At 48.6% G+C, this 17,978-nt stretch overlaps 1 protein-coding gene across 1 annotated transcript; it reads right to left on the reverse strand.

Annotated features, from left to right (window-relative positions):
* Positions 1-488: 488 nt before the first annotated feature.
* ZER1 (zyg-11 related cell cycle regulator) lies at positions 489-14,470 on the reverse strand. Its single transcript, XM_009821629.2, has 16 exons — positions 14,351-14,470; positions 12,160-12,423; positions 11,158-11,308; positions 10,419-10,855; positions 8,658-8,834; positions 7,436-7,550; positions 6,776-6,922; positions 6,362-6,535; positions 5,446-5,661; positions 4,718-4,759; positions 4,279-4,398; positions 3,690-3,805; positions 3,370-3,558; positions 2,303-2,400; positions 1,803-1,905; positions 489-689 (listed from the first exon to the last, which is right to left on the reverse strand). Exons 2-16 carry the CDS (start codon positions 12,315-12,317, stop codon positions 632-634), a joined length of 2,301 nt encoding a protein of 766 aa, XP_009819931.1. The 5' UTR covers positions 12,318-12,423; positions 14,351-14,470; the 3' UTR covers positions 489-631.
* Between the last annotated feature and the right edge of the window lie 3,508 nt (positions 14,471-17,978).

Genomic DNA, 17,978 nt, shown 5'->3' on the forward strand with positions numbered 1-17,978 from the left:
GGAGTGAATTGACTTAAAGATCATTCTTCCCCATTTCCTCCTTTTACGAATATCACTAAAAAGGTCAGTTCTTTTGGTCTAAATCTCTGGTATTGTGTCCCCCAACCTCTCTAACCAAATAAATAACTCATCGCTGCCTGTAACCCCATTGAGCAGCCAATACTGATTCAGGACTGGTGTTCTTGCAGACATTACAGGACCTCATGCAATACAGCAAAAGGGAATTTTCTAAAAAGTGGGAAATAAAAATGTCACACTAGCGATCACACGACTAGGTTTTCAAGCTCATGATCATTTGAGGCTCTCTGTGTGGTCTAAAATAAAAAGGTTAAAAGATACATAATGTAGTTGTCTTTGTTTTTTGTTTTCTTTTTATACAGAAATCATACACACAGAACTTCAACCTGAAACTTCATAACAAAAAAGTCCACTAATTTAAGGAAAGCATTTTGTTGTGCAAAAAGTCCCTCCCCCCCTCCCCTGTTCACCTTCATCTACTGAGGGTCTCACACACACACACACATAAAGTTTCCTTCCAACAGGCGAGTTGGTAAGAAAGAGTCCTCCCTATATACAGTGAATTAGAGAGAAGCTGGATACAGTGCTGGCCAGGGGCATTAGATGATTGCCTCTATCTGGAAGTGTCCATGTTCTCCTCCTTAAAGTTACTGCAGTGCTCTATAACTTTCCTATGGATAAAACAAGGACAAGGAGAGAGGGTTTAGTTCAATGCTTATTGCACGACAGTTGTGGGACAATAACATAAGGACTGTCCAACAGCCTGATCTCTATGTAAATGTATACTATTTGCTGCAGGCAGTCTCTTCAGAGATATGAATCAACCGGTATTTGTGTCAAAACCAGTATACTCCACAAAAGCAGCTTAGAGCTCACAGTTCATCCCCTTGGAATTCCAAGTCATGTTAGTATACATCCAGAGCCATATGTGACCGTTCATTCATCACCCCCGTATCCAAATTGTCAGATAACTTTGAATCACATCAGGAAACATGTGCATATGGAATGTTTGTCATTCACTCTGCTGTCACCTCTCCCTGTTTTTCCTGTTCTTTTCATTTAGCATTCTGGCACTGTCCCATCACCAGACACAATCTGCCTGACTGTGCACATCTTCTGCGGGCTTCAGCCACCTCCAGCGTTTAGCAACCCCTCAGCTATGGGGAATGCCTGCTGCCCACCCACGAGGTACCTATCCCCAGCCGATCGCTACCTCTCTTTTGTATTCATCCTGCAGGTATGAAATTACAGCTCTCAGTTTGGCAATGATTAGAAACTGCAGCTGGCTTTTAAAATTCTGAAAGAATGACTCCAAAGGAAGGTCACATAACAAAGTAAGTTAGGAAAGCTCACAAAGGTGATGGACTCGTTCCACCTTTTGAAAAATCCTCTCATTTTAACTGTGCAGTCAGCAATTTTACTGACAGGCCAATATGATTCTGGAGACAGAGAGCCCCCACAAGCATGGAGAATAGTGATGACTGGAGACTATCGGTGTAAGAGATGCCAATTAGCCATGTGGCTCCCCTGTCCAACAAGCCACTTCTATAACCAATTTGCCCAGCATCCATCAACCCTGAATGACCTGTGTGCATTGCCCACCTACAAACACCTCTCTAGTCTTCTGTTTTCATCCTCTTTTTCCTGCTCTTCTCCTGTGTTCACTTTTCACCCCTCGTACACATCAGTATGGGCCTTTCTTTGGCAGCCTTACTTGATGTAGAAGAATAAAAACTAAACTAAAGCTAAATGGAATGTTTGATGATAGTGCATTGGCTTCCTACCGGGCCATTTCCTTGGTCTCTTGCCGTGCTGAGGCCATTTTAATCATGTCCTTCAGAAGGGGAATCCCACCTTCTTTGATCAGCAGTGGGCAGTACTTGTCAGCTGCAGAGAAAAGAACAAAACAGGTCCTTGTGAACCTTCACAGGAGCGGTATTAAAGGGTGGCAGGAGGGGAAGGAGAAACTTGTGGCCTGAGAAGCCACAAAACTTTTCTTTTTTATGGAGCCAGCCAGCCTGCTAGGGGTGCCCTGGCTGTGAAAACAACAGACACAAAATGGCTGAGAACATAAGAGCATGGCCAGAAGGATTGAAGGAATTTCCTACACACTAACTCTCATTGGTTTTTGTTTGGCTGTGCTGCCTGGACATTCCTGCATCATTCAAAGAAGGTTCTCTCTACCTACATAGCTAAGCTGGGAAGATTTTTTCAGCTAAGAGGCTCAGATCCACACCCTCAACTTTTACAGCGCGGTGGATGTGATTTCAAAAAGGGAACTTACGGTAGACAGAGACCAGGTTATACAGTGCCCAGGTAGCCCAGTGCTGGCTGACAGGGGAGATCCCTTGTGGAAGAAGTCGAAGGATTGGTTCAAATGACCTGCACAGAAATATTGCAGAAGTTGTTAAAAATCCAAGAGCTGCTACTTTCAGCACCTTTGCCACTCAAAGCAATACAAACTCTGTGCTCATAGATACCATAGGAGTAAATCCATTGGCATGTCAAAGATGCTGGCATCAAAGACTAAGTCCGTGTCACACAGCAACACTGGCAGGCTTACAGGCCCCACCACTTTAGCATAAGCATGCTGCTCAGATAAATAGCTGCAACAAATGCAACTGAGTCGAAGAACTGATTTCCATCCGCTGTCAGTCATTTTGTCATGACAGCTGAAGCCCAGCAGCACTGATCTTTCTGCAGAGGGACCAAAGCAAACTTACACCCAGCCAAAGCTGGCTGCTCAAGTGCAAAGGTTGCTGTGTTTCTTCTGACAACAGTGATGTGTCTATGCTGTAGCTCAGGCACTGGAATGCCATTTGTTCTGGATCCCTGCCACGCACTATGGGAATACAGAGTACCTGATACCCTCTTACAGGAAGGGCTTTGGAGGATTCCACCAGTTGTATTAACCCTTGAAGGAATTTCTGGGAACTGTGTCTAAATATCCCGCAGAGAAGAGAGAAAGCTACAGCAATCTGTGTGCCTTTCAGAAGCAAACAGACTTAAAGAGGTGCAAAGGAGAGCAGTCTCAGAGGAAAATGCTTAGGCAGTCCCAGATAGTCAGATTATGGGTTTCCTGAACTACGCAATTTTACCAGAAATGCAAGAAAAATTCTGTTGGGCTCCCACCCTTCTCCCATAGGAATTGCCAGGCAAGATGTCTGTGTAACATGCTTCAAAGGAAGATATAAAACCCTCACTAAAGAATATGTCCCTGAGAATGTTTCTCCTTCATCCGGAACAGAGCCTCCATGCTGGACTATACCTCTTCTCTTTTCTCTGTTGCTGCTCGCTTCCTGTGACAATCCTGGCTCCTAGGTGAGTGGGCCAAACTTTTCTATTCCTCACCTGTAATTGATATTTCTCCTGGAGTTGATATCCCAGCTCTGGATGGCTGCCCACATCCTCTTTACAACTTCCTCTCGGTGGGGCTCGCATATACCCCAAGCCTCTGGACCATCAAACATGATATGGGAGAGCACACCACAGGCATTATAGGATACCTCAATCCCATCTGCTTTGCTCTCCAGCAGGTTGCTGCCAAGAGAGAAGAGATCATTTAGAGGTGCTGACGCACCAAAGGTTTAAAAGTCTCCAGGTGATTCAGGAGCAGAGCTCCAGAGTGTTCACCCTGCCCCAGCCCAGCTGTTCGTTAGCCAGGCACTCACCTGAACACACTGATGAACTGGGAGGTCATGAGCTGCGGGCGGAGCTCCTTCACCTCTGCTACATTGCCCAGGAGGCCCAGCATGTTGCGATGCAGCTCCTGTTTCTCTGGGAATTCCTAAGCAAGTAAAGAAGAGGATTAAACAAAAGTAGGGCTATGGTGATGCTGAGAACAAGCAACCCTGGAGAAAGATTGTACAGCATGTCTAGAAAGGCTGAGCATTTTTGGGTAGTCAGCAACGGTTCTTTAGCAGATGCCAAATGGGATCTCTAGTGTTCAAGATACAAGTGAAATGAGAGACTGGAGGCCAGGGCCCACTACTCGCTGCTGGTCTACTTAAGGGGGACTGTGTACCAGATGGGGAAAGAGGAAGGTGTGTTGAGTGTAAGTTTCTCTGTTCTTCTACTGGTTGAGTGGATGGATGTGAGAAAGAAGAAAGCATGCAAGCTTTTTCTTTTCTGTTCTGTTTTTCTTTTCTGTTTGTGCAACAAGTACTGCTTATAGATTAGTATAGCCAGGGATCCTGCCCAGGCACCTGGATCTCCACTGCTAATGTCAGCATTTCTCCGGAGGAAACCAGACATACTTACTTTCAAGCACTCCAAGAACAGTTTCATGCCACTGTAGTTAAGGAACATCTCACAGTTATCAGGGGTCTCATCAGTGATGTTCCAGAGGGCACTCCAGGAGAATTCCATCACCTGATCACACTACAGAGCCGAAGAGAAAGGGACAGAAACAGATCTTCACTAACGTGGGAGCCCAGTGCAAACCAACTACTTGTGTTTCCTCTCTGGTATCACCCTAGATGGCTCCAGAGGTAAGACAACCTTGTTATTCACTTTCAACTTGTCAGCAAGTAGGTTTTTTTGTTTAATATTTTTCCCTCCCTGTCACATGCCCCCACTCCTGCAGCACTAGCCGAGATCTCATTTGGTAGAGAAGCTGAGCTGGCACTCTGGACTGATCTCCATGCCTAAGTCAGACTGAAGAGAAAATACTCTGTACATTTTGGGGGGAAACACTCACCGTTTTATCAGCCAGCTTCTTCTGAATCAACTTTAGCATTGTCTGTGGGCAGAGGAAGGGGAAGAGTGAGAACAGTTAAAAGAATCACAGAGCTAAAACTAGCAGCTGTAGTACTGCAGGGCTGGCTACAGCCAATTTGCAGGCATATGTAATTTTGATCCTTTGTAGAGAACCTACTTGGTATCTCTCTCTCTAAACCAGTGGGACTGGGTTATGTTCAATGTTGCAAGTATTCACAGAGCTGAAGTATGCCACGGTCCCCAAGCTGTTGAGTTTGCAGTCAAGTCCGTTTTGATCTGTATGACAGAGCCTGGAATGTGGTATAACTGCACTGAAGCAGTGGCCTCCGCAGCTCTTTGAAAACATGAGGGGTATGGGTTGACATGAGTTGGGAAGCTGATGCAAGCTCGGGGAGATGCAGAAGGAGCTAGTCACAAGGTGGTACCAGTTCTGGAAATGATATGGTGTGGTGAAGAGAAGAGGGAAGGTGTAAGGTCAGGCTGCTTCCCTGCTGTTACAGGCAGCCTATCTCTGAGATCATGACTTCCAGTGCTGGCAAGCCAGTAAAAGATGTCACATGGAGGGATAGGTTCCAGGAGATGTTAGCATTGCTGGGACATTAGTTCCCTCCCGTGCTACTGTAAGGTTGGATGGGTTTGGTGGACCACTGCAAGGGAATTGTGCTAGCCTGGGTTAAGGGTAAGTAGACACCTTGGGACCATACCAACCATGACAAACCCCATCTTGCCCACGGCTTCTTTATGATCGTTGTCCACCTGGCAGACCAGAGCGTTGCAGAGGTGCACAGCAATGCGCTGAATAGACTCATCCTGACGGCTCTGGTTGAGGATGTTCAGCAGCAGCTCGTTGACTCGGCGGTACTGGAACTCCAGCTCCTCAGGAATGCTGAAGTTACACAGTGTCAGGCAGCAGTTTCGCTGTACCTGGGTCAAAAGGAAGGAAATGCTGGGCCAGGTAGCTAAGAAAACATGGACCCCATCACCTCACGTTCCTTTGCTGCTTGGTACTGAAACCATCTTCTTGCTTGACTACAACCACTAAAATTTCTGCTACCCTCCTATCTAGCATTCTGCTTTAGCCATGCTCTATCAGTATCCTCTTCTCTCTCACTCTAGTCTCACGTGGCCACACAATCACCCAAAGCCCATCACTTTCCAAGCCAGTTCATTGCTGCCTGTAACTCTCTACGCAGCAGTCACCGTTCTGCAACCCAGTGGCATCGTAATGTACAATGTCAGCCAGCTTCCAATACAGTCTATCGGGATAATGTTTCTTTCTGTTGACTCAACATGCCCAACACCCACACTCTTTTCACCCCACAGTCAGTGCTGGACATCTATGCTGTGTGTTGTACACACCCTTTGACCACTGTAATCAGATAAAAAGGAGCCTTGCTATCATCACTTTCTTCCCCTTGCCGTGGAGAACATTGCGTGGGTAAGGAGCACCCTGCATGTAATCCCCATCACTGAGTGAAGGCAAGGAGCAGATCTGGGCAATAACCTCTCTGGTGTCTGCCTTGGCTCACATCCTGTAGGCTTAGAAGACCCAGATGCTAACACCAGGCTAAAGACTTAAGGGAAGGAGGACCATGGGAGCCAAAGGAGGCTGGGCTGCTCTTACTGTGACTTCCTGGTAGGACTCCATGCCATTCAGCACCACCTGGATGACCTGGCGCCGCAACTTTACACTCTGCTCCATGCGGTACTCGGAGTTGGTCAGGTAGAACAGCGCCGCGCTGCCTGTCACCTGGATGTTTTTGTCATCCTTGTGGCACTTGAGGGCTGTGATCACCAGCTGCGGAGAAGCAACATGAAACTTCAGTGCCGCTGACTTGCTGTTGAGTCTTGGAGTGACTGTTATGGCTGTGTGGGGCAAAGACTGTACAAGCCTGCGAGGAATGTATGGCCCGGGCATCGCAGGAACATGCTTATGAAATGAAGGTACCCAGTTCCACTGCACTACTGGAACTTTCTCCAGAATGGGGAGAAAAGACTGGCACTGCAAAATTTCCCTTGTGCGGTGCATGGGGCTTACCTGAAGAGCTCGCAGCAGCTGGCTGCAGCGTTCGATACGGGCAATGTCAAAAAGGAGGTTGATGGCCCGGGAAGTGATTTCTGGCCGGTGTTCAGTGTAAGCCTCAATAGCATTCAGGACTTGCTCTTCGTTCTTGTCTCCACTCACCTGGCACGGAGGAACAAGACGAGTCAGGGAAGAAATGATGAAGAAGGAAAACTAACATGAGAAAGGAACTCCGAGGGTAGATCTGGAAGGTCGAAGGGTACAGCTTCCCTCTGCCCTGCTAGTAGGATTAGGCCCAGGGTGAGAGCAAAGAGGTTGCGTCACTTCTCAGCCCAGAGGGACAAGAAATGGCACCTTTGGGGCAGGAGGATGCTATTCACAAGCAAGACTCCTATTGTCTTAAATACTTTTCTTGTAGTCACAGACATCCTGGTCCTTCAGGCAGGATGATTTTTCCATGCCCTTCTCTAAGAGGCATGTTTTTTAACCCTTGTAAAAACCATGTGGGGTACAGGTCTTGCCTTCTGGCAGCTTTCCTGCATTATCAAGTAGCTATTGAAAGGTCAGAGCTCAGTTATTGCACCTGAGACCCTAAGATCTCAACTCTACTGTAATTTTTATGTTCTTTCAACTTCTACCAAGTACCTACTGCCAATATTCTTGCAGCCTCATTACCTTGTAGGCTGGAATATGCATCAGGCGGCAGAGGGATGTTTCAAAAAGGCCCAAGAACTGGAGCGGTCGTTTCAGACCCCGGAAGGGAGCAATGCTGCTCTTTGCTGGCTCAATGCTGAGGAAAAAAAAAACAAAGAGATCACTCATGTTGGTACTGTGTTTCTTCAGGTGTCTCCTGCCACAGAGACAGCTATCAGCTCTCCATTCACTCTGTACTGCTCCATAACTAGAGTAATAGCTACACTTCAGTTGTATGCCAGTCAGCTTCTAAACGTAACACTAGACATTCATCCCAGGCGATCCTGAGTGAAGGGCTAAATGTGTCAACAGAAACAGCAGTAAGAATTCATGCAAACAGAATGCAGCTTTCCCAGGCAGAATTTGTCCTGGTGAACATTTCCTCTTAGGAAAGGGCTGTGGATTTCACTGATCCAAACTATTTGCAAACTGGACTGCATGTCACCTGATAGACATGCTAGTCTGCTTCTGTGATCATGCAAGAACACTAGTTTTGCTGCTGTGTTCCTTATTGACCAACAGCCAGTATTTTTTTTTTCACCAGCACGTGTGGAAAGAAGCCAACACTGTCCCACTTGTTTGCTTTTGTTCAGTAAGTGCTCGGGGAATAGGAAGGCAGAGTTCTTGGCTGATCTGGAAAACCAGACCTCTAGGTATGCCCCTACTGAGGTGCACCAGGATTTTCAAAGGTTGATCCGCTCAGCATCCAGGTCAAATCTGAAAATACGCCTTTAGATTCTAAGTTCCTAAAACACTCAGCCCTTCTATGAACGCTGATGTACTGACTCAGTGTAGAAATGCTGTATCTCAGAAGAGCCTGGATTTCAGTGAGGGTAAGAATGTTTCACGTAGAAAATGTGTAAAGGGCTTTGGAGTCCTTTCAGAAGAAATACAGACCACTGCAAGAGATCCCTGGAAGAATGTGTGTGGAGAAGAAGTGAAATACTTCTTCAGGTATGTATGGGAGGCATATAGGATGAATTCTTTATTACTCTTAAAAGTTCTTACATGTGTCACATACAAGAATCTCAGCTGATTCCCATACCAGTCTTTAGCATCAGGAGAAACTAGCAACAGCTGTATCCTGCTTTTTAGTATTAATTAGACCTACAGAATTTGGAAACTTAGAAGAGGGAACTGTTCTTAATTCATCTTTGACTGATCTATCTGTCCAAGCAGACCTCAGTAATTGCTGTTTCCTTACCTTGTCTGGCCCATCTTCTCCTCCATGCTTGGGATAGTGCAGTTCTCCAGCATGGTGTGCCCTGAGATATCGAGCGAAGTGAGGTTTACCAAGTTTTCCACAAACAGGTTTAGAACCCGCCGGGTCAGCTTGAATTTGTAATAACTGGACAGATGGTCTCGGGAGATATCCAAGTGCCTGCAAATGACAGAGAGGAGCTCAGAGCCTGGAAAGCATTAGCTGGGGCTTCTGCCTCTCTACCAGAGGAAGATGACAAGCCAAGTGTGATTATTATTTATTTATTATGGTTATTATTTCCTTCACAAGATACAGGAATGTGGTTCTGTAGTATCTGGCCCTGTGTCTAACCGAAGCACACAGATATCTGGTAGAGGTCTACTTACAAAAGAGCACAATGAATCATTTGGCCACACACCACGAAGGAAATTGCTCCAGGCTCAGGAACTGCTTTTCCCAAGCTCCATCACAGCAGCCACCTGGGCATTTCTGTCTGGTGATTAAAATGCACTAGAGGATCTCTGCATCCCCAGAAACATATGTTGCCTCATCCCACAAATTAAGTTACACAAGTTTTTGTCTGCTTCCCCAATCTCCTATTTTTTCTACCCCAAGCTATTATGATGCCCTGATTTCATTTATCTTCAGGTATTTAAATGCTTAAGCTTTGGGGAAACCCTGATGCTAAGGGAGTGGTGGGACAAACTGACCAGCCACCATGTGCAGGTGGGGTCCCTGACAGGACAGGGGCTGCTCATGCCTGCCAAGCAGTAGCGAAGGCCCTCGCGAGAGACTTTTCTAAACTGCCTAAGACAGGAGCTGACATCCCACTCACAAAAGTGTCTTCTACCTGTTGCAGACCGAGTTTCATTGCAAGTCACTGGGAGTTAAAGTACTTGGATTTAGAAAATGTTATCGAGGACATTTCCCAAGACTCCTAGGTCATATGTTAACATGGTACCCTCTAGTGTCTGCAGTCAGTAGAGATGATACTAAAGCCATTGCAAAGTATCCTTTGTGTGAATAGTAAGGCCCCTCTCTGGCTTGGAAAGTCCTGGATCCCTTTCCCCGATACCACTGTGCAGTTTGAATAGCAATTCTCTCAACGCTGTTTCAGGAAGTCATTTCACTGTCAACACTGTTAGGTCAGGAGTGCCTATTTATTTACACTGCTTTCTCCCTTGGTTGCACCATCCATGCCCAGTGTGCTTCCACAGAGCGCAGCGAGTAGACAGTCTGAGCTCAGAGATTTTTTCCTAGTTTTATCTCAGAGCCAGGCTTAAACTTTGGACATTCCGGTTTCACAAATGGTTTGGAGGACTGAGTTTCACAGTGTGATTATTGCTGTATTAATATATGTACACATCTGTATTAATTTTTTTGCCATCTCTCAGGTATTCAACTGTTATTTTTGTTTGGCGGGGGGGAGTGGTTGGTTTTGCTTTGTTTTTTGTTGTTTTTTTTTTCTTTTTTTGGTGTGTGCAGTTGTGGTGTGTGGATTTTTTTTGGGGGGGGGTGGTGGTGTTTTTTGTTTTTCCAAGAGGGAGTTTCTGCTAAGTGATGTCCTTTTGCAAGCAAAATGCAGACTGTCTTTAGACATGTCAGACATGCACAGTGAGTCAATGAGTGAGCCTGTTCATGGGAAGGTTTATAACCTGAAACCAGCAGTGGGTGGCTCTCCATTAACAGGCAAGTAGACCATTCCTAAAAGACCTTTCCCTGTCAGCGGGAAAAGGATAAACAATGAAGAACAGATCTGCTGACCTGAGCTTGCGAAGCTGTGCGATCACTTGGATGTGCTCCTCTGAAAGGTCCATGTTGTAAAGCACTAAGGAAACCAGACTGTCCTTCCACTGGGTCAGAAACCCCACATCATTCAGCTGGATGCCAGAGAGATCAAGAGCTGCAAGGGAGGCCAAAGGCCGAAGCAACGTCTCCACGTTCACCCCTTCGATCAAGCGGCCCAGGTTCAGGAAGCGCAAGCGGCTAAAGCCTTCAAAAGTAAAGTCCTTGACCAAGACCTGGCGAGTGGGGTTCACCAAACAGTCATCTTCGCAGCCTCCAGGGTTCTCCTCCTCATAGAATATATTACAGCAGCCAAAGAGGCTAAGGGAGATAAGTGTGTGGCTGAAGCTCACCAAGGTTTGCAGACTCTTGGCTGTCAGCTTCTCACAGTTAGTCAAGTAGAGCTCAACAAGATCCTGGAAGATGGGAAATGAAAGTTAAAAATATTTCGCAGGTAGAGTGCCCACCCTGTTTGCTACATCACCTCCCACTGGGAGAGCCTGAGAACACGTATCACCGAACTTGACAGAGTCCCCATTGCATTCCCTACAGTGGCTTTGGGAGCTGAGCAGGGAGAAGCTGAGGTTCTCCCAAAGTAAATTTGGATGGTGAAGGATGGAGTCTTGGGAAATCTCTGGGTGCCTGGGATTCTAGCTGGTGCCCATGCAGCTATGCTGCTATGCGAAGAGGCAGCTGGAGGCTGTCAGTGCAATACCACCTGCTTCCTGATGGCTTCCAGGTCCTGGTCCTGCACAATCTGTTCCCGCAAGTGGATCCGAGCCAGTCTGGTGCTCCGGGGATCTGAGAACAGGGTGAAGAAGCTTTCATGGGGTTCAAAGATGCTGTCCGTCTTCACCAACTCCACATACCTGTATTGGGGCAATGGCATTAGTACAGCATGACACAAAGGCTCAGCTACAGCTCTAGCACCTTCACCGGTTAGAAGAAAATGTGACAAAGAGCGTAAGCACACGCAAACTCCCTCCTGATCATCCAGAATAGCCTTTGGGGTAATTGGAGCTGGCCCATTACCTCTTCTTGCACAGAACTAACAATCCTTAGGAAAACTTCAAGCAAAGATTTGTGCAAGGTCGTGTGTGTGTGTGAGCAAACTGGATTGTGGCAAGCACAGACTCCAGGATTATTTTTTTTCCCTAGCTGTTTAAAGCTAGTAATTTGATTTTTCATTTTCAGAAAAGTAGCTGGCCGAAGTTCTCTGCCAGACTTTGTGGGCAGGAGTTCAGCCAAGAAAGGCTGTGATAGCCAAATTATAAATCCCTGGAAACAGGTCGCTTTGTAAAGCTATGGGAACAGCAGCCTTAAAATTTAACATCTGTTAGCACTTTGCACTCTTATTTCTCTGGTTTGAGAGAGAGTTGTAATGCTTCAGTGGTGGGAAATAGGAAGGCTCCTTTGCTGCTTATTGATGTTCTTGGAAGAAGAAGGGTTTACCTATGCGGAAATGGTGATTTCCACAGAAACTAGACGGATATACAGCAGTACAATAACCCTTGGGGATAGTTCCTTCCGCAGTTAATGCAAATCCTTATTTCCAATATGAGGATCAATTGGAAAAAAAAGCCCTATGAATTCTTCCCCCTTCCCCCCCCGCCTTTTATCCTTTCCCGTCACTCTTCTTAGAGAACTATACTCCCCCTTCCCTGAGCTCCCGGCTCCTTCCCAAACCAGAAAACAGCTTCTCCACAGGCCTGAAACGTACTCATTGACAAGTTTGTCACAAATCTCGCTTGGCAAGAAGATATCAGGATGGAGCCGGAGAGTTTCATTGTCCAGTAGGTAGCAGAGAGTCCCCTCCAAGTTGCGAAGGCAGTAATCTGTGCACAAGGTCATTAGTGACTCAGGGCTATCGGATGCCATCTTGAGGGAAGTTATGGGAAGGGGAAGAGCAGAAGGAAGCTTTTGATTCAGTAGATCCTTTCCTCAAATGAAGTTCCAGGATGAATTTACAGGGACATCAGGACAGCTATAACCAGAGGGGAAGAAAAGATGCATTGAGAAAAGTACATTGGCAAGTGTCCTGCAAAGCTGTTGCACCAGCAGGATGTTGATAGTTGTATTTACAGCCCATCACTTGCTGACCTCAAAAGAACCTGCAGCATTTTGACCTCTCTGGCAGTATGCCCTTAATTCCTTGGTATCCCCGCTCCCAAGAGACACTGTGGGAATGAGTTAACATGAAACATGTTTGGAAATGAGGCTACACAGCAAGAAAATGTTTCCTCATTGCAGGGGTTATCTGGCTGACAAAGGCCCTCTGTAAGGGAAGTGGCAGAAACCACATTGCGTGGTTTCCTATAGAGTGGGCTGGATAAACCACCACAAAATTTACTGTTGGGACAATCCTTTGTGTAGCCCCAGTGGGATCTGGTGGCCCCATATCTCGTGCCTGTAATTGTTTGCCATCGTTCCAAGTGAAATTTCATGTTCTAGCTAAATATTTTTCTGTAGCGTCAAGCCAGAAGCTTCACGCAAGTCCTTGAACTAGACCGTGAAGTGGATCAGAAGCCAGAGGGAAACATACGGACTGGTTTGGCTTCCCTTTGAGTGCAGTGTAAAGCAAGGTTTATGCACGTGCTGGACGTCTGCACCTGGAGCTCCGTGGGACTTACTCAGCCAAACCATTTCAAATCTGTCACAAAAAAGTATGAGCGACTGACCCGGAAAAAGGCAAGACACTTTTGCCCTCCTTCATCTTTAGTACAGGATAAAGAAGGATGGGCAAGGCAGATAATTAGGGGAAGCCATTCCTGTGTATTTTCTTATTTGAAAAATCTCATGGCTCTAGTATTAAGACTCGCTCACTGGCACTGAAGGAGGGCTTGCTAGAGCCTTGGAGGTGTTTAGCAGAAATGACTGAAGACCAACAACGCCATTTCACTTTCAAAGGGTCGAATCACATTAGAAGCAACCCTAATGTGCACCCTTCTACATATTTCACACAAAAATTGTGTTGAAATGTTTATTTTTCATGTAAAACCTGCATCTTATCAGTAAGTATTTCCCTGTTGGCAGCAAGAACACCAGTGCTGCGGTCCTCTGTGCCACAGCTGAGGAGCCATTGCTGGGGAAGTTGTTGCAAAACATCCTTAACTATATTCTGTTTCTGATCCTTATCCTGCAGCTGCAAAGATCAGGACACTTGTCTGTGTCTCCAGCTCTCTGCTTCTCTAAAGCCTTTGGTGCTCTCTCTTTCCTTCATTCCTGCGGTATCAGTACAAGATGGAAGAGTTTAATTCCGTTTCCTCACCTGAATCACTACCCCCAAAGGCACCCAGGGTGGATCAGGCACCTTCCCTCCTCCCCTTTCAGATGCTCTGTTCAGCCACTGCCTGGGCCATGACACCTGTACAAAGGATCAGTTAAGGCTGTGAATGATGTAACCTTTCAAATTCAGGCACCAAATGGTGTCTATGGGTAACAAGAGCACAGCTGTGACTGAGCCTGCCCGGTGGCTTGGGCTCCTGCCCTTCTGATCCCTCCCTGTGCTGCAGAATGGATTTCCATGCAAACATGAAGGCAGCACAAGTTGGAAATGAAAGCTCTTTTCTTCCCTCTCTTTTTCATTAATTCTTTTTCTGAGAGCATGCTTCAGCACCAGGTCCAAAGAGTTGGCCAAGGAATTAACCCAACACAGAAAGGAGACTCTGAAAAAGCAAGTGGAGATCATCAGAACTGCTCCTCGCTCAGCAATGGAGGAATGGTTGTGCCAGATCACTCCTGCGGTACGCCCACCCTGGGCCTCGTCTCCCTGGGCCAAATCTCATTCTAGTGTAAGTGGACAAAACCTTACAGGCAAAAGCAGGCGCAGGTAATGAACTTGACTTGTCTTTTGGCTTTACTTGAATTTGATCACAGTTTCTCCTTCCTATAAGCATCTTTGGGAACTATACCTGCAGGCAACTGGAAGGATCATGTTCCAATCCCAAACTCCTTCTGACCCACTGTGTTCTGACCTACAACTTCCAATAGCCTTTCCAGTGGGGATCTCGGGCAGGTTATCTGCTGGTTTTGGCTCAAGAGGCAAAAGGTCTCCAAGGAAAAGCAGATGCTGAGGAAAAAAAAAAAAACCAAAAACTCAGCAATCACAAAAATTGTACTTAACACCCTCATAAGAGATAGTCTGAAGGGTGCAACTTGCTCTTCTGGGTCACAGAGTGCTGAGCTGGGGCCATAATAACACAAAACTATGACTCCTCAAGGGTGCCACAACAGCTCAGAGACCTTTGAGATACATGTGGTACAAACAACAAAAATGAGTAAAATGGTGGGTCTTCAATTTTGAAAAAGAAGGCAACCCATAATCCACAGTGCTCTGCTTTGCAGTTAAGTCAGGGGAGAAGTCAAGGATGAAGTGGGCTGCTGAAGGCAGAGTACTGTCTCACTGGCCGTGAGGTCCCGGCTAAGGGAATGCAGGTGGGAGGAAGTTGTCCTGTGCTCTGCACTGTGTCTGCTTTGGAGACAAATCCACTTCAACTCCAGAACAAGTCCCTCTCGCAGATTTTGCCTGAAGCTTGCTTGAGAGAATCTTTCCAGAAAGGCAAGATCAACAGGAAGCTCTGAACCAGCAGGGAAACGTGTTCTGCTATCCCTACCAGTTCCCCTGTGCCATCAGACAGGAGGTCCCCGCAGCCAGTGTTCTTCCACTGTTTACTACCGATGGCCAGAGAACTCGAAAACAAATTCTCATTGACAATCTATTATCACGTGCAGCTGGAAATGGCCAGTGCTTGGGACTTGTCCAAGCAGCTTAGAGCACTAAAGGACAAGGACTGCCTTCCTGTGGCTCTGACAATCCTCTATTCCCCCTCTGCTGAGACCAGCACAATGTAGCCGGTTGATTCTAGCCCTGGAGAGATCAGCTGCCCTTTAACTTCTGAGCTCCCCGTGATCCACCAACAAAATCCCATACAGAAGGTTAATATAGAGGAAAGTGGTTAAAACATCCCAGTAAAATAACACCAAAGAAAAGCATTCATCCTCATGATTTATTATGGATATTTGAGTAGCACCCAGAGCTGCTGCTGGGACCTTTTGTACAAGACATGGTACAACCTAGTCTCTCCCTCCTCAGTTAGACTCAAGACATGGCATGTGGGCAGGGTGAGATGGAAGTACAAGTGTTAATAGCTGCACTGATCAATATTGTCTCTAGTTATAAACTCAGTGATAAATGAACTAGAGACGCTGACAAATCATTAACATTTGCCTAATCATTATCCTCAGGCAGCTTTCCTCAGGCAATAGATCAGCAAGCTGCCGGCCTAGCAGGCTGTCACCAGCGCCTTCCAATGATGGGCCATGAGCTGTCTAGTGCATGTGTGTTTTTGAAGGGTCAGAGACAGGTATGTGAAACATGCTGAAAATTCAAGTGTAGGAATCGAAAAGTGACTAGAACCATGGCTGCCAATATTTTTTCTGATTTATTTCTCTAGTAGATTTGCCTCCATCTTAATGCATGGAGCAATCGAATCCCTTGCAGACACAGGAGGAGGCATATAAAAGCCTGTATACCCAACTGCCCCCAGAAGTAGCCCTCTCCGTGGAGTAACAGCACCCTCCCACCATCCACAGACCCAAAGGAAACCGCAGTACATGCAGCTTCACTCTCCCCCATCACCAGCCTTCCCGGTCCTGCCAGCCTCTTTGGCAAATATTGCTTATTTGTAGGCTACATCCATGTTGTTACAACATTTCAGGCTGCACCGGCACGCGAAGCTTGGGACCGCTCTTGGCACTCCTGGGGCTGCCCGTGCCAATATTCTCTACCTTGGACTTCAGACCGATCTTCTCTCCCAGTTTCTCTCTCCAGGCGGCTGCCCAAAGCCAAGCCTGACTCACCGTGGCTCCACGCCAACGGCATAACGTTTACGCTGTTGCTACAAAAATGATTGGCAAAGCTGACTTTTCCAGCATCAGGGACTTGTCCAAGGAGAGGGCAAACAATATGCACTGATGTGAACTGATTATGATGACTTTAGAATAACAAATTTAATGTAAATGCAGAGTTTGGCACAGGTTACATTTTGAAGGAAAACTGCACTGTCATTTTAGCTGGCATCATGCAGCTGCAAATCACTGTGTTTTTATTAATTGATGGGTCATCACAGCTCGTGCGGGGAAATACCATCGCTGCCTTACAGCAGGGAAGCTGAAGTAGGAGTAGATTGAACTATTCTGCGGCCCAGCAAAGCCTGTGATTTCCAAACTTGTCGGCCTGCCGAGACCGACATTGCAAATGCTCGTCTCATGCTAGCTGAGAAACATATTGATCTTTGTACCTGCCTGCAGTAAAGGTGCTCCCTCGGCTCACTGAATTGTATCACAGATTTTCCTTCCAAAAGGTCACCTGCCCACGAGGACACCCCCGGGAGCCCCTGGGTTACCGCTCCCCGGGCACTGGGGATCCGCCACCGCCAGACCGCGATGGTCTCTGACAGCCTTGCGAGCCCTTTCACCAGCCTGCAGGCAGGTCTGGCCACAACCCCAAACCCTCCCTGGCTCTGCCGACACGGGGCGCCGGCCCCGCTCCATGGGGCGACCTTCCGTTCCCGAGGCACTCAGAGGTCACCTCGCCCGGCACCGCCGGGGATCCTCCCGGACGGGCTGCCGCGGCCCAGGGCCCTGCCTGGCGGGGCCCGGCTGCTGCCGGTAGTCCCGGGGAGGGGATGGGGGCTCCCCGGGGGCGGCGGTTCCGCGTGGGGCGGCGCTGCCTCCCCGCCCCTCGGCGGGCAGGCCCGGTGCCCCCGGGCAGGGCGAGCCCCGCGGGTCGGATGGAGAAGGGGGACGCTGGCACTCACCTGGCGCCAGGCCCCCGCCCGGCGCGGCGGATGGGGGGCGGCGGGAGTCCCGGCTCGTCCCGGCGCCGCTCCCCGGGGCGGGCAGGGGGTCCGCGTCCTCCTCGGGCCCGCTCCCCCCGCCACGGCCTCCGCTGTCAACAAACCCCGCCGTCACTTCCGCCAGCCGGGCCGCCCGCACCGGAAGCGCCGCCGCTTCCCCCCCCCCGGAAACAGCGGCCAGGCCGGAACGCTCGGGCCGTGCCCGCCGGTCCCCCCTCCCGGGCACCCGCCGGAGCCGGAAGGCAGCGCGGGGCTCTCGGGGCCCTGCCGGCCCCGCCCCCGTCACACGCACTGACCTCACCGCCTCCCGCAGCAATGACGTGACGTCACCAGGTGCGGTGGTGGTGACGTCACGGCAGCGGCGCTGACTGCGCTGTGCTGCTGCACGATGTCACGGCGCGGCTCAGCGCGCGAGGCTGCCACCACGCAAAGGCTTGTTTGGCGGCGGCGGCCGCGCAGGGCCTCCCCGGGGCTCCCCCTGCCCGGGCCGCGGCCGCCGCCACCGCCCAGAGGGTCTGCGAGCGCGAGCCCCGGGCCCCCGCCTGCCCACGCGGACGCCGTTCCCGCAGGCCTCGCTCACGGCTGCCGCTTGCAGGGGCCGTAGGCGCCAGACCTTGCCTGGGAGGGCGCGACCGCCTCCGGGGTTCCCTCAGTGCTGTGAGCGCCAGCGGGGCCTGCAACC

This window comes from Gavia stellata, chromosome 24 (assembly GCF_030936135.1).
Source record: "Gavia stellata isolate bGavSte3 chromosome 24, bGavSte3.hap2, whole genome shotgun sequence".
Taxonomy (NCBI): Eukaryota; Metazoa; Chordata; class Aves; order Gaviiformes; family Gaviidae; genus Gavia; species Gavia stellata.

Excerpts from the sequence above, each read along its gene's own strand:
- ZER1 (XM_009821629.2), bottom strand. The coding sequence starts at position 12,317 with ATGGCATCCGATAGCCCTGAGTCACTAATGACCTTGTGCACAGATTAC. Across the intron at positions 5,662-6,361 it reads AGTCCTACCAGGAAGTCACA|GTACAGCGAAACTGCTGCCT; the intron begins GTAAGAGCAGCC and ends CTTTTGACCCAG. Across the intron at positions 4,760-5,445 it reads GCAAGATGGGGTTTGTCATG|ACAATGCTAAAGTTGATTCA; the intron begins GTTGGTATGGTC and ends CTCTGCCCACAG.